This window comes from Lupinus angustifolius, chromosome LG13, assembly GCF_001865875.1.
Source record: "Lupinus angustifolius cultivar Tanjil chromosome LG13, LupAngTanjil_v1.0, whole genome shotgun sequence".
Taxonomy (NCBI): Eukaryota; Viridiplantae; Streptophyta; class Magnoliopsida; order Fabales; family Fabaceae; genus Lupinus; species Lupinus angustifolius.
Window position 1 is genome coordinate 17519455 of NC_032021.1, and position 24782 is coordinate 17544236.

The 24782-nt window shown below is 30.4% G+C and overlaps 4 protein-coding genes across 7 annotated transcripts; 3 read left to right on the top strand and 1 right to left on the bottom strand.

Annotated features, from left to right (window-relative positions):
• On the top strand, positions 1925-4862 carry LOC109325024 (cationic peroxidase 1-like). The gene is made up of 4 exons (XM_019557171.1): positions 1925-2185; positions 3154-3351; positions 3816-3981; positions 4319-4862. Exons 1-4 carry the CDS (start codon positions 1979-1981, stop codon positions 4702-4704), a joined length of 957 nt encoding a protein of 318 aa, XP_019412716.1. The 5' UTR covers positions 1925-1978; the 3' UTR covers positions 4705-4862.
• Positions 5709-7769, top strand: LOC109363655 (cationic peroxidase 1-like). The gene is made up of 4 exons (XM_019609910.1): positions 5709-5747; positions 6016-6258; positions 6723-6888; positions 7226-7769. Exons 1-4 carry the CDS (start codon positions 5709-5711, stop codon positions 7609-7611), a joined length of 834 nt encoding a protein of 277 aa, XP_019465455.1. The 3' UTR covers positions 7612-7769.
• LOC109363656 (WEB family protein At2g38370-like) lies at positions 13345-15725 on the top strand. The gene is made up of 2 exons (XM_019609912.1): positions 13345-13422; positions 14253-15725. The coding sequence occupies exons 1-2, from the start codon at positions 13345-13347 to the stop codon at positions 15708-15710; spliced, it is 1536 nt and encodes a 511-aa protein (XP_019465457.1). The 3' UTR covers positions 15711-15725.
• LOC109325442 (stress response protein nst1-like) lies at positions 18333-23063 on the bottom strand. 4 transcript variants are annotated; one of them, XM_019557823.1, is made up of 5 exons: positions 22895-23063; positions 20907-22557; positions 19825-20576; positions 19537-19767; positions 18333-18772 (listed from the first exon to the last, which is right to left on the bottom strand). In XM_019557823.1, the coding sequence occupies exons 2-5, from the start codon at positions 22377-22379 to the stop codon at positions 18622-18624; spliced, it is 2607 nt and encodes an 868-aa protein (XP_019413368.1). In that variant the 5' UTR covers positions 22380-22557; positions 22895-23063; the 3' UTR covers positions 18333-18621. The 4 variants fall into 4 exon arrangements, with proteins under 4 accessions (XP_019413368.1, XP_019413367.1, XP_019413366.1 ...); XM_019557822.1 differs by having other exon boundaries at positions 19537-19794; XM_019557821.1 differs by having other exon boundaries at positions 19537-20576.

The window sequence follows — 24782 nt, forward strand, 5'->3', positions numbered from 1 at the left end:
TGAAACAAAATATGTGACAGAAGATGTACTCCGGTATTTTCTCTAGATTAGTATTATTCTTTCCATATATGCAATAATGTACCTACTAACAGAATTTTCATTCGCAGCCTAATTGGTATTGGAACTTTCCAAAAGCAAGTGACATATAAACCAAAATTGAGAATTCTTGAAGAAATATACAACTCCATATATCTTTTTGGGGGTGTTGGCAAGTTGCAAAAACCAATTTCAGAGTTCACAACATTTGAACGTATAAAGAAATAGGGCCACTAATAGGAATATACACTTGTGTTTTCAAAAACTCCACCCATACTTCCTACCGGTGATTCAAATTGCAGACTGCATCACATAATATGTCCACAATATTATGGTTACGGTGCAGCCGCAACATCACATTATAATTATAATATAACACCAAATTAAAATGACACAGCTACATTGGTCTACAATGCAACCACATCAAATTGTATTACATTGCATTGAATTTAAAAATATTTTTTTAAATCGCAAAATAATTTACACTTCAACGACCGCAATGTATATTGCAACGACTGAAATGACTGCAATCACAATAACCGTAATCATAACTACAAGATTTGTGACAAGTCTGGAAAGCAATACTGTGTGGGATGGCCAATGTAGTGGTTTTGGTGCGACATGGGTTCTTGCACATGGCGGCTCTGGTTCTAGTCTCTTCATGGAAGACTGAAAAGTTTAACTTCTGGAGGGTTTGGCTTCACCAGAGAAATTATTGAATCAGTTGAGTTTGGGTAATAGGATAATAAGTTTTTAATTTATTTACTAAAATAATATTCACAAGAAACTTGAATTGAATTAAATAATGAAAGATATTTTTTATAAATTTTTGGATACACAATTTTAACATGTTCATTCATAAAATAGGGTGAACTCTATTTAGCAAATCACTATAATTCACATGAGAACAATTGCTATTGTTATTGTGAGAAATGAAAATAACTAAGATGAATCATTAATTCTTATTTGAATGTTGTTAATTAGAAGATAGATGCAAATAAGTATCATATGAGTAAGAGGATAAGAAAATGATAATAAAATTACAAAATATAATTGAATATCGGTACGAGATCCATTTACTTCAAGAGTAAGTTTTTTAAACTCATTTCACAAATTAGCCATTATTGTGGGGGAATCCAATGACTTTAATTAGTGAGTAGATCTAAACTATTAGATTTCACTAGAATTGATGGCTAAGATGTTGATTAAGTGAATCCCTACACTTAAATATGAGTTTAGTTGATTTAGCCATTGAATAAGGATTATGCATGTGCAAATTTCAATCTCGCGACGTGGATTGCAATCCCTTTTCTAATTCTTCTCTCCCTTCCTTTTATGAGCTATATACTCTAAGTTTTTCATTAGAAAAGCGTAACACTATGCATGTTGTCTAATAAGGTCATGAAAATATATGTATACAATTTTATATTTATAAAAGAAAAGCATATTTGTAGGATTTAAACTCATGATAATTAGGTCATAAGGCAAATAACCTTACATTTATACCAATATTCACCCTCTAAGTCTTCCATTGAGGATAAAAGATTATTATATGCGTCAATTTAATGGTAGAATTGTGTGATATAAAATATGATACCTGATCAAGTTAAATCCCGACAATTACACAATTTTCTCATCTATGTTAAAAATTGTATAAAAAATTATGATATATATATTTATAAGAAAATCATGTACAAAGTCTAACTTAATTCATTAAATCCATCAACTTGACAAGGTTAATCACAAGATTCTTCTTGTCTAAAAATTAAGCCATTATTATTGACTAATTCCACAACCTTTGTAGCTGTATATACACTAGTTGACAAAAGAAATCTCCTATATATACATGACACATTTTTCAAGGCCTTATACCCATAATAAGCACTAATCATAAGCTAGTCAACCTTAGTATCCTTCTTCCAATTCCCATATTCCCATAACCATGGCTTCTAATTCTTTCTATATTAAGTTACCATTATTCTTATGCCTTATTGGGATAGTTTCAGCTCAATTATCATCTGATTTTTATTCCACAACATGCCCTAATGTTCTTTCAACAATTAAAACAGCTATAGATTCTGCTGTGACCAATGAGGCTCGAATGGGAGCATCATTGCTTCGTCTTCATTTCCATGATTGCTTTGTTCAAGCAAGTCAACTTTCACTTAATCTTCTTTTATATATCATCTTTTTTTTATGTTTTATTATTGAAAACTTCAACTAATATATATGCATATATACTTGTTGCTTTGGCTGAACATTTATATCTATACATGCACGCATACATGATATTTTATTTATGTCAATTCAAAGTATGACTTTATTTAATCTATACTTTAAACTTATGGGTTATTTATGGCTTTTATATAAGTGACTATTTTGTCTTAACTAGCTAGAACTTCATATTGTGACAATAATAGAGGTTTACAACAAATAAACCAAGTCGAACTAATCTGCAGGATCAAACCATTTTATAAATTTAGACATATTCCTTTCCTTCTAATTTTTATTTATATATTTTGGTTTCTTAAGATTATGGGTCTTTAAGGTTGAGTTTTTGGGGATAAGTAAAAAAGTGGAAATATTTTGTTGAGAAAGAAAAGATTTATTATGTTGATAATACAAACTTTTAAAAAAAAATGCTTTTGTAATAGTATATAATAGTTCTCATATAAAAAATTATGAGAAGAATAATTTTGAGCATTGTAATCATATATATATATATATACGATTGGAATTAGAAATTAGTTATTGGTCATGTAAATGTATATTTTGCTCTTGACCATTAAAATAGGATCTAACGTAACAACTATTCTCAAATGAATCATTTCCTCTTTTATATATATATATATATGTGTGATGAGAGATTCATTTACACTAAATTTACACTAATTACATTTAATCTCAACCATTTATTTTCTTACATTCAACTGACCAGATGAATGAAACTTAAAAGTTATTTAAGATTTTTAATTATTGTAACTTAAATTGGGCGTAAACGTATCTCTTAGATATATATATATATATATATATATATATATAGGTAACTAGTGTTTAAAGGCTATCTTTTAGATTTTAATTTTGGTTTTGTTCTACCGTGCATGTTTTGTTTTTCAGGGTTGTGATGGATCAGTGCTATTAGATGATGATGATACATCAAACTTTCATGGTGAAAAGAATGCATTAGGCAATGCTAATTCTTTAAGGGGTTTTGATGTAATAGACAGCATAAAGACTCAAGTTGAGAACTTGTGTCCCGGTGTTGTATCTTGTGCTGATATTCTCTCTGTAGCTGCAAGAGATTCAGTTGTTGCTGTGAGTTTATATATATTTTATCACATCATAATATTATTATTTTATTACCAAAGTTTATTATATATATGGTTTGCATTTACTATTTACTCATCAAAAATGCATTGCTAATCATGTAAAACTTAGACCATAGTTTTTCAGTTCAGATATAATATCCATATTTCTATCATTGTCCATAAAATTGATTTAGAAAAAAAAATTATTTTTTAGTATATAATGTTTCAACATAATAATTATATCACTTCTCAGAAAAAAAAAAATATATATTTGGATAGTATAAAAGTTTTATACGTTGTCAATGTATCATTCACCATTTATATTTGATTATATTTGACTTTTAAATAAAAGTAATACAACTGAATAGTGAATGATATATTAATCGTGTATAAATTTTTACACTCATAATTCATAGATATTATAATGTTCATATAACAATTTGATACTAATATTCCACAAAAATGTATCAGCTTAATGGACCTAGTTGGACAGTGCAATTGGGAAGAAGAGACTCAACAACTGCAAGTTTAACTCTTGCAAACTCAGATTTGCCTAATCCCAATTTGAATCTAAGTAACCTTATCACTGCTTTCTCCAACAAAGGTTTCTCAACACAAGAAATGGTTGCTCTATCAGGTTTGGTTATAATTTACATACTTACTAAAACTTCAATAATAGTTAACAATATATACAATCCGATTTCAAACCAATGTTTTAAACTGCTTGGATTGCAATCGTTGCAGTGTGAATTATTTTGTAATTAAAAAAATAATTTTGAATTCGATGCGGCGTGATGATGCGGTTGCGTTGCGCCTCGATGCAGTTACATTGCAATCTGATACATCCACATCATTGTGATTTAGATTCACACCATAATTGCGGTGTGATGCGGTTGCGCCAGTCACCACAACTACATTATTGCAGCCGATATTTAAATCACTGACTATAGCTTTTGATGTGGAATTTATTATAGGATCTCACACAATAGGGCAATCAAATTGTAGATTCTTCAGAACAAGGATATACAATGAGACCAACATTGATACCACCTTTGCAACATCATTGAAAACAAATTGTCCTAGCGCAGGTGGTGATAATAATTTGTCCCCTCTTGATGAAACAACTCCAACAACATTTGACAATGCTTACTTCAAGAACTTGCAAAGCCAAAAGGGTCTTTTGCACTCAGATCAAGAACTCTTTAATGGAGGATCCACAGATTCTCAAGTAAATGCTTATAGTACTGATTCTTCAAGTTTTGCAACTGATTTTGCCAATGCAATGGTTAAAATGGGGAACCTTGGTCCTCTAACTGGGTCAGTTGGTCAGATTAGGACCAACTGCAGAAAAATCAACTGAGTTTTTGTGCGTTTGTTTTGGAGAAATGAAGTTGTGGGTTATGGAACACTAGGGTTGAATAAAAAGCTTATATTTCCTCAATTGTAATATAAAAATGGCAAATCATTTTTAGGGTTATATATCTTTATGATACACAATCCATCCTTATTTATATGTGATATTTTAGAAAGTTTTCCACTTTATGTTATATAAATAATATTAAATAATTTTAATTATGTGTAACCTCATCCATATTCCAATGAACCATTTTGATTTTCTCATAATAATAGTTACATATACCATTCTGTAGTGGTAATAGCAATTAGTGAAATAATAATTTAGTTAGACTTTTAAATGGATGCAAAATATGGAATTGATAGGAATAATTTTAGAATATTGAAAATTTTTATTATTAGTTTGAGATAATAACTAGTTTTCCGTCATTTTTTTAATTTAAATGAATTAACTAAAGTTATATATAAAAAAGGACAAATAGTAATTGTTTAAATTAAAAAGTTAAATATTAAGCATTGTTACGTAGAACAATATTGTTATATCAAACAATTCTTGCATATGTATCATCTCTACCCAAACTTGTTTAGTTTACCCCAACATTTTCAACTTGTCCAACTCTTGCTGAGCAGTTTTTGAATATCAAACGGATCTTTTGTGACAATAATAGAGGTTTACAACAAATAAACCAAGTCGAACTAATCTGCAGGATCAAACCATTTTATAAATTTAGACATATTCCTTTCCTTCTAATTTTTATTTATATATTTTGGTTTCTTAAGATTATGGGTCTTTAAGGTTGAGTTTTTGGGGATAAGTAAAAAAGTGGAAATATTTTGTTGAGAAAGAAAAGATTTATTATGTTGATAATACAAACTTTTAAAAAAAAATGCTTTTGTAATAGTATATAATAGTTCTCATATAAAAAATTATGAGAAGAATAATTTTGAGCATTGTAATCATATATATATATATATACGATTGGAATTAGAAATTAGTTATTGGTCATGTAAATGTATATTTTGCTCTTGACCATTAAAATAGGATCTAACGTAACAACTATTCTCAAATGAATCATTTCCTCTTTTATATATATATATATGTGTGATGAGAGATTCATTTACACTAAATTTACACTAATTACATTTAATCTCAACCATTTATTTTCTTACATTCAACTGACCAGATGAATGAAACTTAAAAGTTATTTAAGATTTTTAATTATTGTAACTTAAATTGGGCGTAAACGTATCTCTTAGATATATATATATATATATATATATATATATAGGTAACTAGTGTTTAAAGGCTATCTTTTAGATTTTAATTTTGGTTTTGTTCTACCGTGCATGTTTTGTTTTTCAGGGTTGTGATGGATCAGTGCTATTAGATGATGATGATACATCAAACTTTCATGGTGAAAAGAATGCATTAGGCAATGCTAATTCTTTAAGGGGTTTTGATGTAATAGACAGCATAAAGACTCAAGTTGAGAACTTGTGTCCCGGTGTTGTATCTTGTGCTGATATTCTCTCTGTAGCTGCAAGAGATTCAGTTGTTGCTGTGAGTTTATATATATTTTATCACATCATAATATTATTATTTTATTACCAAAGTTTATTATATATATGGTTTGCATTTACTATTTACTCATCAAAAATGCATTGCTAATCATGTAAAACTTAGACCATAGTTTTTCAGTTCAGATATAATATCCATATTTCTATCATTGTCCATAAAATTGATTTAGAAAAAAAAATTATTTTTTAGTATATAATGTTTCAACATAATAATTATATCACTTCTCAGAAAAAAAAAAATATATATTTGGATAGTATAAAAGTTTTATACGTTGTCAATGTATCATTCACCATTTATATTTGATTATATTTGACTTTTAAATAAAAGTAATACAACTGAATAGTGAATGATATATTAATCGTGTATAAATTTTTACACTCATAATTCATAGATATTATAATGTTCATATAACAATTTGATACTAATATTCCACAAAAATGTATCAGCTTAATGGACCTAGTTGGACAGTGCAATTGGGAAGAAGAGACTCAACAACTGCAAGTTTAACTCTTGCAAACTCAGATTTGCCTAATCCCAATTTGAATCTAAGTAACCTTATCACTGCTTTCTCCAACAAAGGTTTCTCAACACAAGAAATGGTTGCTCTATCAGGTTTGGTTATAATTTACATACTTACTAAAACTTCAATAATAGTTAACAATATATACAATCCGATTTCAAACCAATGTTTTAAACTGCTTGGATTGCAATCGTTGCAGTGTGAATTATTTTGTAATTAAAAAAATAATTTTGAATTCGATGCGGCGTGATGATGCGGTTGCGTTGCGCCTCGATGCAGTTACATTGCAATCTGATACATCCACATCATTGTGATTTAGATTCACACCATAATTGCGGTGTGATGCGGTTGCGCCAGTCACCACAACTACATTATTGCAGCCGATATTTAAATCACTGACTATAGCTTTTGATGTGGAATTTATTATAGGATCTCACACAATAGGGCAATCAAATTGTAGATTCTTCAGAACAAGGATATACAATGAGACCAACATTGATACCACCTTTGCAACATCATTGAAAACAAATTGTCCTAGCGCAGGTGGTGATAATAATTTGTCCCCTCTTGATGAAACAACTCCAACAACATTTGACAATGCTTACTTCAAGAACTTGCAAAGCCAAAAGGGTCTTTTGCACTCAGATCAAGAACTCTTTAATGGAGGATCCACAGATTCTCAAGTAAATGCTTATAGTACTGATTCTTCAAGTTTTGCAACTGATTTTGCCAATGCAATGGTTAAAATGGGGAACCTTGGTCCTCTAACTGGGTCAGTTGGTCAGATTAGGACCAACTGCAGAAAAATCAACTGAGTTTTTGTGCGTTTGTTTTGGAGAAATGAAGTTGTGGGTTATGGAACACTAGGGTTGAATAAAAAGCTTATATTTCCTCAATTGTAATATAAAAATGGCAAATCATTTTTAGGGTTATATATCTTTATGATACACAATCCATCCTTATTTATATGTGATATTTTAGAAAGTTTTCCACTTTATGTTATATAAATAATATTAAATAATTTTAATTATGTGTAACCTCATCCATATTCCAATGAACCATTTTGATTTTCTCATAATAATAGTTACATATACCATTCTGTAGTGGTAATAGCAATTAGTGAAATAATAATTTAGTTAGACTTTTAAATGGATGCAAAATATGGAATTGATAGGAATAATTTTAGAATATTGAAAATTTTTATTATTAGTTTGAGATAATAACTAGTTTTCCGTCATTTTTTTAATTTAAATGAATTAACTAAAGTTATATATAAAAAAGGACAAATAGTAATTGTTTAAATTAAAAAGTTAAATATTAAGCATTGTTACGTAGAACAATATTGTTATATCAAACAATTCTTGCATATGTATCATCTCTACCCAAACTTGTTTAGTTTACCCCAACATTTTCAACTTGTCCAACTCTTGCTGAGCAGTTTTTGAATATCAAACGGATCTTCTCAGAAGGTAATTTTAATGTGGCCGATTTCCCCTCTTTTGCAATCAGTTTCGCTAGAGCACCTGCTGCTCTAGCTAATTGTTCACCCCTTTCCAAGTGTGATTTCTATATTCAACAACATATTTGATATAAAATCTTATTTATTACTACAACAATAATCTCATTCATGTACCAAATCTATATAAAATCCAACAATACACCTAGTTTATAGTATAATTGTATCTCTATCTATATTAACTACTCTACTAATCTAATCTACAACAACAGTTAGGATAAATTTAGTTCACTCTTCCCTAAATTTTGTAATCTGATCACTCGTGCATGTAATTATATTATTGAAGTCACACATAGTCTTAGCTTGTTCCTTATTCCTTTGTCATTGTTGAATGATATCCTTTACGAAATACATCACATTATAGTCACAATATGTATTGTTGTTTTGGTTCGGACACTACAATGAAAATAAAATAATATTAACTTTTGAACATAGACAAATACATTTACATAATGTTTGTTGAAATTGCCTTCGAGACAATTTGTGATCTATAAATGTGCAAGCCCCTAAAATAGAGAAAGCATATAGTTATATTCTAAATTGATAGTACATTTCCTTCCATATAAGTTATAATCCAAATGAATACACTTATTTTATGAACATTTCCTTCGTGTTATGGTAGTTGTTCGCATCATAATGAACTAATGATTCAAAATAGTATATTTGTTGTTCAATATAATTTATGGTGATAAAAACCAATGAGACGTAACATAGATTTGCACTACAAATAGAAGGTACAATGGTATGGTGCAATGAATAAGGTACAAAAAATGTTACCTACCATTATAAGGTACAATGACTAATTCTTTATTAGAATTTTATTGTAGAATATCAGCAATGTATTGTTTCCTTTTTGTATCATTGCTATCATTTATTAAAAAATATCTTGTGTAGCGATAATAACATCACTGGCTTTTGATCTTTGACAAAATTATCATACAAGTACCTAAAATATAGATATACAGATCGTTTGCTAACAATATAGTAACACCAATTGAAAAAAGTAAATAACTAAAAGAAATAAAGTACCTCATATATATATATATGCAAATGGCATAGGCAATCAACCATTCTAAGGAATTCCTTTGTGCTAAACTTGAACACTTCTTTTGGGATATTTATTATAAGCACAACATCCTCTTCCATAACTTGTAGATGAGTCTTTAGAATAGTGAAAAATTGGAGGTTCTCACATCATACTTCTTTCCTAAGTGGGGTCGTACTTGGCTCACTCCTAACTTTTGATTTGTTTGGACCCAACTTTAAATTTTTTTTTCCAGTACATGAACAAATGATTACCCTTTTCTATAAGAAAGAATGTCATTGACCCTTATGTTTTTTGAGATATTTTATCATTAATTCGTTCATGTATCTAAAAATTTAGAGTTAATAAGTCAATTATAAAAATCAAATTAAAGCATAATTAACCATAAGTAGTAAAGACATATACCTTACAATCTACACCAACAAGGTGTGTTGACTAAGCCACATATATACCTGGACTATAATTGTATCCTCAATTGGTACTAGCACCATTTACGATAATGTTAATTTCAACTTTCACATGATTTGATGTAAGACACATTATGTAACATAGTATCTAGGAAATTCTGTACTTTACTGATGCCAACTAAGTGTCTCGAGGGGATATCTAGCCACAATTAACAATTGTTGACACCCTAAAAGTTCAAACATAAGAAAGTTATTTTAGTTAAATTAAATTGTTAGGACAAATATTATTTTTTATTTTTGTGTGACAAGAACTAAATTTACTCCTACATAAATATACATGCATTAGAGAATCAAGATTACTTAGTTCTAATTCTAAGATAAAAAAATATTAGTATTAGTTGACTGATTTGAGTTGATTTTTATAATAATTTTAGTTTAATTAGATGGACCAAAGTAAATGTTTGACACTCTTCATACATTGAGTTCCCACTTGGAGTAGAAAGGAATAGAAGATATGGATTACGGTTATACTATCAAATCCCAATATATATTTTTCATTTTTATGGATAATAGTTGGAATTAATAGTAAATGTTTGATATTGATCATACACCATGTTTTTGCTTGGAGCATGAAGAGAGAGACGAGACAAGTATTTGAAATTCCATTAATTAATTAGTTAAAGCATTTGTCTATTTTATTATAAAAATGGTATTTGAATTAAATTTTATATCCACTAAACATATTCGTTTTTGAGTTTAAGAAAAATGATACTAAAGATTATAAGAAAATAAGTAATTCAATGATTAAATAGTTTGGATTCACTTTGAAAAGGGGAATGAAATAGAGGAAAATAATGATTGATTATAAAATTATTAACCTCTTAATTTTGCTTTCAAATAACTTCTGGTACCCTTTCTTTGTGTCTTTTTTTTTTGTATTTTTCTCCCTACTTCTATATTTCTTCGTGTTTTTTTGTTTCAGAAGTGTGTCCCTTCTATTTATAAAGGGATCTTTCACTTGAGAGAGAATCAATCCATTAATGTTGATTAAATTTAAATATTTGACACATGTTTTTTTAAAATTGGTATATCTCAATTATTGAATTCACCAAAGATCTATTAAACTGATTGAATCCACATATTTGACCCTTGTTTTTTTTTTCCAAATTTTATCTCCCCATTTATGGAGTTCACTAATACGGAATTAATCTCATTGAAATACTTTTTATTTTTATTTAAGAAAAACGAGAATTAAAGGAAAATTTGATTTTGAAATGACACAATATTATTGAGTCAATAATAATTGGTTATATTAACTCATTTAAAACCTCAATTTTATTTTTATTTTGAAAAGAAAATGGAAATAGGAGAGAGAGAAAGGACAAAAATATCCTCACTTATTCTCATTGCAATTATTATTTATTTTAAAAATGCAACCCAAATTTTATTTGATTTAATTTCTTACTTTTCATATTTCAACCTTAATTTATCTATTAAATGTTTTATCAAAATGATTTATGCAACTCAATAAAAAAGTATGTGATTTGATCTGGTTTACATATTTTTAAATTAAGATCCTTAATTTATTTTTTGAACAAATTTGGTGAAAGCTATCCAAAGATTTAATATGTTTATTTAAAGTAATTTTTATATAATTTTAATTTTATATTTTTTGTTACTTTTTATTTGAAAATGACAGCCCAGGCAAAATTAGGTTATTCACAACGACTACGCTCATGATTAATTGCAATGATAATATTTAAACTACCCATAAATATAATAATAGCTAAATCTTGATTTTTTATATTAATTTATTGTATTATCTATACTACATTACTATTAGAAATGGACTGATAATTAAAAAAATGTCATAAACTGTATATATGATATTAAATTTACAGAATTAAAAAATGTGAGTTAACGCATGTGAAAATGCTAATACTATATAATAATATCGTTATAGCTAATTTAGCATTTACTAATTTCTTTGACTCATAATGAATAAGTTTGATGAAGAAAATTTTCCACCAAAAAAATTTATTTATTATATAGTAATTACTAATTATTATGACCATCATTGCTTCTTAATGCACAGTTTTAGCAATTTTTTGTTTTCTAGGATAAAAATATTGACACTTCAAATTGTGCACATTCTTTAATAACTAATCATATTTTTATTTTACACTATTTTAATCGGAAAGAGGAATGCAAATAGGAATTTGGGATTTTCGATAACCTCACTTTTTTAACGTGATAACAAATTATTAAAAAACTTCAACATGTCACTTTCCTATCTTATATTGGTGAAAATCTTGAGTCTAATTTGTTGAAGGTATAAATATTAATTTTTCTTCTTCAACTTTTAGGTTTGCATATTATCTCTAGGATTTTTTTTTTAAATTATCACCTGTTATATCAATAATAGTTTAAAACTGTTTACTTTATTGTTATCCGAATTATCTATAAATTGACTAACATATATTTTTCATTTTATTTTAATAATTGCATTAAAATTCGGTATGATTGTATGAAGAATATTGTTATCTAAATGACTCAATACAGCTAAAATATGATTGTCTCATGGGAAATACCAAATTTATTTTTAACTTGATCAACAAAATTCTCATTTAAATTTTTTATGCCAGTTGTCAATAAACTTACTATAACCCAAATATTTATCAAAGATTTGTTCCATTTTTTGTTTTATTTTTAATATAATTTCTACCTGATATACTTTAGTTACTTCTTCAATACCATAAGATTAGATTAAGGAAACTTTTAATATTTCTAAACATATATTTCTCCATCCTTTATTCAGCATTCCGTATGTTAGGCAATAATTTTAATATATATATTTTTTTAATTGTAGGGTATTCAAGATGTTTGAAACTTCTAATATATATTTGCCAGATGATTTTTGAAAAGAAAAAATTAGAAAGAGAATATATCATTTTTCCTATATGAATTTTAAAAACCAACTTACAAAACATATCCTAAAAGTCTATCCGGGAATTTTGGGGGATAGATTGAATTTTGGAGGCCAAAAGATTAAATTTTCGATTCTTATGAATTATATTGTTACAAGGGACATTCACATATGTCGAAAATGATTAGTATTTTATGTGAGAGATACCACTGGTAGTGGACATGTGGGTAATAGGTAAATACAAATTTTTTTTGGTACTACCAAAAGTATCTCTCACCCTTTTTTGGTACTCACATATCTCGAAAATTTTCAAATATCATTTCCAATAATCAAATCTTTAACCTTTTGGTCATCCTATAGATCTAACGATGTCTTACACCAAATCTTATTGGTACACCAAAATACAATTTGAAACGTTGAGTTGTAAATTGAAAAAAAAAACTCTATATTTTGTATATTTATTTACTAATCATTTTCCCTCCCTCTCACTCATCCTAACACCACAACACAACACAACAGTGACTAAACCAAACACCAACTCAACAAAACCAAACATAGTTTCTTCTTGTCTCTTTCTTTTTAACGTTTATTTATATATATAGTGAAAAACTCATCTATCACTGAATGTTGAAGAGTTTTGAAGTGATCAAAACAATGGAGTCTAATATTTCTGCACCCTTTAACTCAGTGAAAGAAGCAGCTACTCGTTACATGAACTTCATTACACCTTCGGTATAATAATCTTATTATTCTCAATTCTATATTCATTCAACGTTCTTTCTTACTCACTCATATTTTTTTAATAAATTCAAATGATTTCTATGTTAAATATGTTTTCAATGCTTTGTCAATCGATATTATTGTGTTTGATCTACGTAGTCGACCCTGAATAATGGAATAAGAATAGTGTTTGTTTTTGGGGTGTGTTTGGTTAAAGTTCAAGATAATTTGATGATAACATAATCTTAATATCCAAAAAATTCTGCCAGATTATAGTTTTGGAGCAAAAAAAGTGCTTTTTTTCCTTAACAATAATTTGAATCCAACACCCTTTGAGGGAGTTTGTTTCAGATCATTGTTTTAGGCAATGGCATCAACATATTCCTTATAAGATACAACAAACATAGAATGTAACTCACTCATTTGTTATGGTATATCTTTACGACTTTCTGTACCAACAACAACAACCTAGCTTTTATCTCACTGGATAGGGTCGCTACATAAATCAAAATGTGCCATAAAAATAGGAATATAATAGGGAAGTTATTTAAATTTTTGGTATTTGTTTCAGAAAATGCTATGCAAAGATTTTGGTGTTTGTTATTCTAGTTTGTTTCATGCTCAAATTCATTCTTAAGTTGCATTGCATTACTTGCTTTTTTTCCCTTTTTCCTTTTTGATTCATTGCTATACTATTAGGGAAAACATTTAAGTTCTAGAGTTACATTGTTATCATGCATCAATTCTCCATTTATGGCAAAATATAATCAGCATTTAGCATAGTACCTTATCTTGTGAGTGAATATTTGTAATGAAAGTTTCCCTCTACCTTCTGTTTTCAGGTATACATAGAAGAGTATGATCCGAAAAAATTGGAGGAGCAGGCTGCAACATTGAAGAAAGAATTGATCCTGAAAGAAAGGGAAACTGTTGATGTGTTACAAGAATTGGATAGTACTGGAAGGATTGTCGAAGACTTGAAATCAAGACTAAAGGAGGAAGAATCGAAGGTGAAAATTGTATCCGATCGTGAAGAGAATGAAAGCCAGGTGACTCGGTTGAATGTTCTTAAACCTTTGAGAGATGATTTTGTTTTTTATCCTTCATCTAATCCAGGCAAAGTATTAATGGAACTGAAGCAGGCGAAATTGAATCTGATCAAACTTTCCTATGATGTTGCTGGTAGACGAGCTTTTGTCGAATCACTTAAGAAGAAGTTAAAGAAGGAAAGAATCGAGCTTGAGAAAACCCGCGAAAGGTTAACTCTAAATTGTTGGAAAAAATCTTCTCTCAAGGAAGAGCTAAACCGGATCAGACTAAGACTTCATGTAGCAAAAGGTTCTGAAATCAAATATGCTTTAGATGATCCTTTCGATTTCACAAGAGAGATGCAGAGAATGATTGCTAAGTCAGAGCATTTTAGAAAAATTGGAGAAGCTGCAAGATCAGAACTCTTTAGGACAATGTCGGAGATCGAGGAAACAAAAATGTCGATAAGAACTTCTGAAATATGGTTAGATGCTGCCAGAAAAATGAAGGAAGCTTCAAATGCAGCAGAAGCTGTTGCTCTATCAGAAATTAATGCTTTATCTAATCAAAATCATGAAGAGATCACTCTTTCTATTGAAGAATATACTGCTCTGACCCGAAAGGCTCGAGATGCTGAAGAACAATCTAAGAAGAGAGTTGTAGATGCTATGCTTGAAGTCGATCGAGCAATGCTTTCAAAAATACGGATTTCGAAAAGGGAGGAGGAAGCTACTGAAGATGTTAAAACCAATAAAAAGGCTCTTGAAGAAGCTCTTGAAAGGGTAGAGGCTGCAAATAGAGAGAAAGTAGCAGTTGAAGAGGCCTTAAGGAAGTTGAAATTTGATGGTCATAAAAGTCGTTCGTCTAGACATAACCGTGCCAAGTTCAAGAATTCATCTTCCCGTCGGAGAGATTCGCGATTACTTGATGTAAATGGATTGGATTTGGTAAATGAAGAAACCAAACTGGTTTCAAAGCCATCTCAATCAATAGGACAAATACTGAGAGGAGAGTTGCTTGCGCCACAAGAAATCGAAGTTGGTATGCCCAAGGAAAGAAATTCAGTGCAATTGGGTCAGATTATTTGCAAAAAAGATGATGATCCATCCTTTGACATAAAACTTGATGCAGAAAATTGCAAGAAGCAGATTTCTTCAAAGAGAAAGAATTTCGGAATTGCGAAAACTGCACTTTTTTTGATAAAAAGGCTAAAGAAGAAGAATCAACCAACACTGAAGAGGCAACCAACACTAAAATCTTGGCTTCAATAGACTCTAATTGCATTCTTATATGAATCCTCATCTCATACCATAGAGCTTTTATTTAGTTTATATGTTAATCTTGCTTTATATCTATATCATCTAAACTATATAAAACAAGTATTATAGTTGCAGACCTTGCAAGTATATTAAATGCATAGTTATTTATTTACCTCTTCTTTTTTATGCTAGTTGTAGAGATTATTCATATGAAATCTTAACTACTTTTTGGATGGTTTTCTAGCTCTCATTTCTCAACATTTCTAGGAAAAGCCAAAGTGAAAAAGTCTTTGTGAAACTAGCATCATCTTATTACAATTGAAACTTAGTACATTGTTAAAACCTTTTCATACAGGTCAGTTGAACAGTAAACCGGTGAACCAGTCCTAATACGATACGGTACAGTAATTATATCGATCATGCAATCATACCGGTCAAAACTGGATAAAACCGGTCATACCGGCCGGTTTTCAATTGAACCATATCGGTCATACCGACTGCTTTTTATTTAAAATTAATTTTTTAATTAAAATAAAAAATATTGGTTTTTTATTGATTTTTCAACATTAATGTTAATATATTATATATGTATATCTAATTTCACCGGTACACGATTTAATTAGTGAACCACCGATTGAATCATTATATCATTATACTAGTATCCTAACCGGTTTGATGATGACCAGTACGATATTAATAACATTGCTCATTATTATGACTTTATGAGACTGATGGAAAATCATATTATCTAATAACTTTTTTTCATATTTTTCAAAAAGTAACTTAGGAGAAATAAGGTTTTTTCATTTATATCAGCAGGCTCAATAAAATAGTTTACAAATATAAAGAATTCTATTATAAGTAGTTAGATAATGTTTTAGTTTTAATTAGGATAGATTCTCTTGAATAATAAAATTTTAATGAATTCTCACCTTATAACCATTTAATTATTTAATATCCTTTTTAGGACTAATCCTTTTGCATATTTGTCTTTCTGTATAATAGAGCAAAATCTTATTCATCCAATTCATAAATTTTGTATCTTATAGAGGTGAAAGGCTACATGTTACATGTGAAGAGAGGATATGCAACATGTTTTTGGGCTATTGCAATCATGCATCAATTAGAGAAAAATATATGAGAAAAAAGATATCTATACTTACTTAATCTGAGTTTTATGTATTGTCATTATATTATTCATTGTATATATTTTATCACTTTCCAAAAAAATAACATAAATAAATGTTATTCGACAATATATTGATTGTATATAAATCTTTATTGTGATAATGCTGCACTCAAGATATATATGCATGACAAATTAGAAATGATGAAAACTATTGATTGTGGTCAATGCCAATTATAGTAGTTGTTGGTTTAGGACAGAGCTAAAAGATTTTTATTAAAAGGGTTAAATAAAATGTACTTATTAGGGAACTAATAGAAATAGGAAAAAGAGTTTGTCCTTTAATTTATTTTAATTAACCCGAGTGATAAAAAAACCTAGTAAAGCAGTAATAATAAGGAAAACATTTATTACATCACACTAGATAGACCCAAAAATTTGAAGTTGTGAAGGTACACAAAGATATGGATATATAATAAAAATATAACATGTTACTAGTATTTGAGTAATTCTTTATATGCAAACTATATACTAATATTAAGAAAAGCTAAAATCCTTCTTATTATCACTGTTGTTTTCAAAGAAAGATGAAAAAATGATGGTCTTAAAATGAGAATATTATTGGTAAAATGTTGGTGATATCATTCTAGGATTTCTTTGCATTATGTGAAGGCCTATATAATTGTTATTATACATTTACATTTTTTGTTCTTGTTGCTGCAAAGAACAAATATTTAAATAAACATTCTTGGCACCAATTTGAACCTTGATGGATGATAAATCTGAAATTTTGATACTTATTTTTAGGTTAAAAGAATACTTTTAGTCTCTATAACCCTAGTTTTCAACTTGGTCCCTATATGTAAAACATTTTCAATTAAGTCTATACATGCATACTTATTTTCATTTTGGCCCTTCTTGACTTTTTATTGTCATTGTAAAGGAAAATTGAGAATGATTCTCATATCCAAGGACCAAACATAAACTTTATTGGTTCTAGCATGTGATATAGCAACAAAAATGGTGAGCACCAAATCGAAAATAAATTTATACATAGGGGCTGAATTGCATTTTTTTACATATAGTTAAACCCTAAATTCTCATACACAAAGTAATAACAAAGGTAGCTTTTGTTGTATCATGAGTGAATTTGGTGAACCTTATTAGAAATAAGAATGGTTTAAGACAAATAGTTGAACAACCATTAATACATTTTAGAACTTGCAAAATGTGAATAAGGGAATGAATCACTATCTAACTTATCAGATCCTATATTTACACATGTGTTATAGCTTCAATTCAGCATGAAGATTTTTGCAACCTGATCCATAACATTGCTAATATTTCCTTCAACTTAACCCTTTAATAAGTTTGTGTGGAGAATTTATTGCAAATTTGGCTTTCCTTTTATTTGAGAATTCACTTTTTTTTCTTCTCTTAACTCTTCCTTAAACCTTTTTAAATTGGCAATTTATAAACAAGGGGTCATGTTAGAATCATTTCATTTCTCATTAAGACATCAATTACTGCATTTATTTGAAGATCATGACAAAAGTGAGAATGTTAAGTACCATTGTCCTAAAGCAGAAATTGATGTCAAAATAAGGACACTTTCTATGTTACCTATGGCTTAGAAAAGGTATGCATCATCCAACATGTATTATTATTATTATCATGTAAACATGAATCTCCCTTCATTATTAAAGATTAAAGGAAGATACAATGCATTCATTTAGTAGTATTCTAAACACTTCCCCTCAAAGGAGAACATTTTTTGTGTTTATCAAGTAAAGTCCCTCATACCCTATCACTATCCATTTTATGATCAAATGACCAAAATGACTTTACATCTGAGGGTAGAGGATGTACACCACCATTATGGTGAGGCCTAGCTACACCAGATAAGTTCCCTATGTTTTCCATAGAACTATGTACAGGCCATTCCTTTCTGTAAAGTAAACAAAACCACAAGTTGTTAGATTAGCAGTAAAAATAGCCATAAGCATAAGAATAAAATCAAAACAATAGTTTACGCGCTACATGTTACGGGAGAACATTTGCTGTCTCAAAAAGTGTATCACTTCATATGTCATCTGCTGTAATTGGTTGAAAAATGTATTAAAGTTAGAAGTTTAATGATTAAGTATTTTTCTGACCAATCATAGCTAATGGCACATGGAATGACATACTTTATGACTAAAAATGTATCGTTTAAGTATTCGTTCGGTCTCTAAATGTGACACTTCTTTTCAATTTGGATAAGTCTTGATTAAAGCTCTCATCCTAAAAGCTTATGGCTAGGATAAGACTGCATCAGAATGTTTCTTAAACATGTCAAATGTAATACAAATATTGTCATTTCTTAGAAAGGAACCAAGTGCACCGCTATCATAGTTCCATCACATGTCAAATGTAATTTTCAGTGTGGAAACCATTTTTTCCTCACAAAGCACTATCGACTTGATAGCATTATGTGTCTCAACAGATATAGAAAGATACAAAGCATTCCAACCAACATGCGTATTATCAATCAATCTTTAAAGCTCCACAATTCATTTGTAGAAAACAGAATCGGGTTTTTTTGTCATCTTTTCTTTTGGCTAAGCAAGTTCATCAATTTAAATGTATACAAACGGATCAATATGCAGCACACATTCCAAATTAGCTAATACAATAAAGGGCAAAAAATAAGCCAAAAAGTAATTTACTCACTTGGACCAACCGTTAGAAGGAGAAACCTCAAGCACATGGCTGCCAGCAGATCCAGTTGGACTCCCATATATCATTTGATTCTGAGTAACACCCTCATGTTTAAGGCCACCTGACAATGGCGGAAATAAATTACTCTGTGACCAAGGATCATAAGCATTGGAACTGGTAACAGGGCTGAAGGTTGCACCACTCTGACCATTAGGAAGAAAAACATTATGTGGAAGATGGGTACTGGAAAGTGTGTTATCATCTTTGTTAAAAAGAGAAGTCATAGTCTTCTGAGATGACGGAAGTACAAACTCATCCTTGTTTGGTACCATCCTTTGCAAGGGTAAAACCCAGCTTTCTGGGCTACCAATCAAACCTAAACCATCTTGACCAAGTGGTGAAGTATTCCACATCTGCCATGTTCCCTTGTCATTTGCAGCTGCACCATTGGAAGGAAAAGCATTCATCTCTTGGGCCTTTGGGGTACTCGGAAACGGATTAGAACAACTATGCTTTTCTCGGGACAATGGGGATTCAATTGGGAAAGGCCTATTGACATCAAAACCAGCAGATATATTTTTTAAAGAATGAGGCTTTGCTACTTCCTTGTCTTTTACAATGCCAGTTCCCAAGTCCAACTGAAAATTATCTAGTGACTCAGAAACAGGCCCAAGCAAGGATACTGGATCTGGAACATAACAGGGGTCCTCAAAAAGTTCTTGCTCATCATGCCTAAATTCATGTGGTGTATTTCCAACTGGAGAGAAAAAGGTTTCAATAGCAGGAGAAAAACCTAGACTACTACTATTTGATCCATTTGAATAGGTGGAAATATTAAATGGAGATGGTAGACCAAAGTGAATTGGATTATCAAATGACTTTGAAACCGGTGAGTGGCCAGATAACTGAGGGCTTTTGGCTTCTGCTTGAGTTTTAGAATTTGGTCTACATATTACATTTGAATTTGAGGGTTGAGGAACAGATGAGGATCTCGTAAATAATTGATGCCATGAATTTTTAGGTGCTGTCCATGGCTGTGGATCTGGGAGAACCTGCAGGAAAAACAAAAAGTTATTGCTCATGCTGTTTTCTTAGTACAATGCTGCCTGACAATACATTATCATACACAACAAGTAAACAATATTAATTGGACTGTCTCATAATTCCGTTCATAAATATCACATACAAAAAGTTTAGTGGACAACTGGACCGGATGTTAGTGAAAAGAGAGAATTTAAATAATGCTAAGTTGTAAAATCCACCAAAAGATTAGAAAACAAAATTTTAATTACGATACCTATATCAATCAACCCTCTACAAAGCCTACTAAAATAGTACTATACAAAGACAAAAAACTGGGGATAAAAAGAAAGACAACTTACAGAGTCATTGATATTCCGAACATATCCGTTCAAATTGGATTTTGCAGTTGGATGTTCAGGAGGACAAATATCTTTCTTGCTGCCAGAAGTATGAACATGATCAACAGAACTGTTAAACTTGTTTTCTTTTATCACAGTGGCAGTATTATTATTACCCCTTCCAAAACCAAAGGCTTTCGAAGATGACAAGATTGTACCTCGCATACGATCAAGGTACCTTGTTCCAGCACTTCCTCGGCTATAACTGTTTGAAGCAACATTTTTACTATGTGTGTTATTTGTACTGTGTCCCTTGCCACTCTCTTTCTGATGCTCTCTACGATCAATTTCACTCTTTTTATCCAAGACCCGGTTGCGTTCACTTTCCTTCCCAGCTCTTTTTTCCAGTTCATCTACATCAGAGTTGCTCTTACTAGACCCCTTATCTTTATCTTTGCTTTTTTCCTGATGATCCTTTTCAGCTTCCTTCCTCCTCTCTTTCCCCTTATTGGGATGTGATGAGTTACTGCGATCTTTTTGAGCTTCCAATTTCTCATCTCTCAGTTTCCTACACTCCTCCACTAACCTTGCAACCTCCTCCCTCTGTTTCCTCTCTTCCTCCTCCAAAAGTTCCTTCTCTATCCTAGCCTGCCTTTTCTCCTCAGCTTTCCTGCGTGCTCTGTCCCCTCTACTTTCATTGAGGTTTGCCCCATTTTCACCCTGTTTTGCTAAGAGTGCCCTATGTTCAGCATCAGACAAACGTTCTTCGCTGGAACTAATTCTAAAAGCCTTTCTCCAGAGCCATCTAATGCTCAAGAGAAAAGATGTAAAAACCTTGGAAACAAAAAACAAAGTACTGAAATATGATGTCTCAGTCAAACAATGCTCATCTCTTCCAAAAAGACCAGCATTGCTCCAGTTGCTAGTACTACCTGAAATAGACCCACCAACCCAATTGCCATTCTCCAACCATTCCTGTCTGCACATACAGCCATTTTCAGACCAAACTTTACTGTTCAATACCTTACCACTTTTCCTGACCAAGTCCTTAACTATACCAGAATTTGAAATCCCCAAACCCGGCAGCATGGGCAAATCCAAAACCGGCCTCTTTGATATATGTCCACAATACGAGCACATAAACTTACCCCCACCAGGGTTCTGATCCCTATACGGATTCAAGCAGTTCCGACACCTCCTCGTAGCTGTCTTCCTTAGCTTCTGCATTTCAATCGCCTCAAACCTCTTCCTCTCCCTAAAAAGTGCATTCCTCCGTACCCTCCATGCTGACAGCTGAGGCATCAAAATCTCATACCAGAACAAAGTAACTAACAGCACGAAAACACAAGCGAGACGCGGCGAAGTAATCTCAAACCTATAAGCCGGTGGCAGAAGCTGTGAAAGTGCCCACAGACCGATTAGCGGAATAACCAACCAAGGTAGCATCGTAGCAACCTGGCGAGACCACTTCTGAATCACACACAGTATACACATTATCCTCTAACCAACACCTACTATCTTCCCCGTCTTGAATCAAATCCAAATAAACAATCCAAAATCCTCTTTTTTTCTGCCAAAAGTAAACAATGCTTTCCAGTTTCTGAGAAAACCCTAACCTAATCAACCTATCCACCTCCTCAAAATCAGTCTCCAATGTACTTAGCCACAGAAACTTCAGAACCCCAAAAATTCAAACCCAAAAAGAGTCAAAATTTCAGAATGCTTCATAGAAAAGGGAAAAATTAAAGCATACACAGTATACACATTATCATGTAACCCTAATAACAATCCAAAATCCTATTTTTCCCATAAAAAATAATCAACTCTTGCATTTCCCAACAAAACCCTAACCTAATTAACATTTCCAGTTACAAAATCGATACTAAATAGAGCTAGACGCAGAAACTTAAGAACCCTAAAATTTCAAAGCGAAACAAAAATTTCAAAAAAATGAGAACAATTCAGAATGTAGAAAGGGAAATGGGAATGGGAATCGAAAGAGAACTTACCGAATCGGGTTTTCATGGCGGAGGCACGAGAGAATGGGAACGAAATGTGATTAGGGTAGAAACACTAAACGACGTCGTTGTATTAAGAGTTTTGAAGAGAGAAAAGAAGTATGTGGAAGAAGAAGAAAGTAGACAGAGAGAATGGAAAGAAAGAAACTTGAAGAACAAGGAAAAATAATTATCATTTTAATTTTAATTAATTTTACCCTTATTAAATTGTGTTAATCCTTAAATATTATTCATTTACTTCAAATTGTATTACAATGTTTTTTAAAGTATTTATTCTTAAGCAATTTCATCCGACTTTAAAATAGAAAAATATTATTTACATTTTTTTCAAATAATATCATGAAGGGCCATCTAAGTAATGAGATTTATTTTATATGGGATTAAGAAAATTAAAAGAGGTTAACTAACCTTCTTAATGAGAATGTTAATTTTTTTGTCATATTTGAGTGTGAGAGTGCTATAATAACATATCCAACAAGATGTTGGTTTAATGGTGGAAAGCTCTGTTAGATTCTTAGGATCACCAAAAAGTTATGAGTTCGATTCCCTAAAAGCGACATTTATTAGAAGGGGCAGTCATACATCCTGAAAAAGATTAATTTCTTACCCAAAAAAGTGAGAATATACTTTTAGTGGTTAAATTCCTATGTTCAAAAAAGTGAGCCATACATTATGTTAGATTCCTATGTTCAAAACAAGATATTCATGTCGGTTCTTGCTTGATAAAATAGGTAATACAATAATCTAGGTCTTTTTTAAGGTAAGAAGAAGTTGGAGATTAAAATTATTTTAGAACTTAATAATATCATTCATTAATTTGATGTGGAATATAATATATGAGTTTTATTAATGTTGGAGATGCTTTAAATATATTATGTTTGGAATGGAGATGAGAGACCAAGACTATATATTAAATTCAAGTTCCTGGTTACAATATGTATCAATTAGATGCACATCATGTATCCAACGTCTATGAATGTGTAATAAAATATAATTATAATATCTCAATATATTGGTAGTCTGGGTAGATGGCTCTTAATTCGGGCGTCAAATTCATGATGAAGAAATTCAACGAAAGTGGTAACTTTAGATTGCTGCAAAGGAATGTGAAAGATGTGTTAGTCAGATAAGGTCTATCAAAGACACTACGTACAAATAAACCAAATAACTTGAAGGATAAGTAAGCATGGCAAGATCATGGTGGGAACAACATCTATGTTGGAATCTCACAATATTTCTCTTGTTATTAGAAAGAATAATTTCATATAAGATGAGAAGTAGTGTATATGTTTCTATGACATCATGGATGTGAACACAAAATTATTGAATACAAGATTTAAAATACAATTTTATTGAATTCAAAATACCAAAATAATAACAATAAAATGCATTCTGGTCATTTTTTATTACTTTATAGATTTAAATAATTATTTTTATCTATTTATAGGTATTATGGTAATTTACAGGATTCTATAGAATCACAAATGATTTTTTTGTCTAAAAAGGACATTCGGATATTTTTAAAACTAAAATAAAATATTTTTATCTCAACTAGAGATTTTCGAATAGAAAAATGAAATATAACATGTAACCATTATTTTAGCTTCGAATTATTATATTCCGAATTTAATCGGTGGTTTTAGATTTTTAATTCACAAAATAAATTGGTTGGTTTCGGTTTTATTCCTATTTAGTGCAGGTTTACTTTTTATTATCAATCTAGTGCAACTTTTATAAATTTTGGAAAAGTTGTGTATCTCATGCATTACTTTACTTTCATTTTCTATCAAAACACGAGAATTGAAATCATGACTAGAGAGTACGATTTTGGCACGAAATCATATTCTTTAGCCATGATTTCACAATTCTCATGCTCTTG

Excerpts from the sequence above, each read along its gene's own strand:
- LOC109325024 (XM_019557171.1), top strand. The coding sequence starts at position 1,979 with ATGGCTTCTAATTCTTTCTATATTAAGTTACCATTATTCTTATGCCTT. Across the intron at positions 3,352-3,815 it reads CAAGAGATTCAGTTGTTGCT|CTTAATGGACCTAGTTGGAC; the intron begins GTGAGTTTATAT and ends AAAATGTATCAG. Across the intron at positions 3,982-4,318 it reads AGAAATGGTTGCTCTATCAG|GATCTCACACAATAGGGCAA; the intron begins GTTTGGTTATAA and ends AATTTATTATAG.
- LOC109363655 (XM_019609910.1), top strand. The coding sequence starts at position 5,709 with ATGTATATTTTGCTCTTGACCATTAAAATAGGATCTAAC. Across the intron at positions 5,748-6,015 it reads CCATTAAAATAGGATCTAAC|ATTTTAATTTTGGTTTTGTT; the intron begins GTAACAACTATT and ends GCTATCTTTTAG. Across the intron at positions 6,259-6,722 it reads CAAGAGATTCAGTTGTTGCT|CTTAATGGACCTAGTTGGAC; the intron begins GTGAGTTTATAT and ends AAAATGTATCAG.
- LOC109363656 (XM_019609912.1), top strand. The coding sequence starts at position 13,345 with ATGGAGTCTAATATTTCTGCACCCTTTAACTCAGTGAAAGAAGCAGCT. Across the intron at positions 13,423-14,252 it reads TGAACTTCATTACACCTTCG|GTATACATAGAAGAGTATGA; the intron begins GTATAATAATCT and ends TTCTGTTTTCAG.
- LOC109325442 (XM_019557821.1), bottom strand. The coding sequence starts at position 22,379 with ATGTGTATACTGTGTGTGATTCAGAAGTGGTCTCGCCAGGTTGCTACG. Across the intron at positions 20,577-20,906 it reads TTCGGAATATCAATGACTCT|GTTCTCCCAGATCCACAGCC; the intron begins GTAAGTTGTCTT and ends TTTTTCCTGCAG. Across the intron at positions 18,773-19,536 it reads CCTTCTAACGGTTGGTCCAA|AAAGGAATGGCCTGTACATA; the intron begins GTGAGTAAATTA and ends TTTACTTTACAG.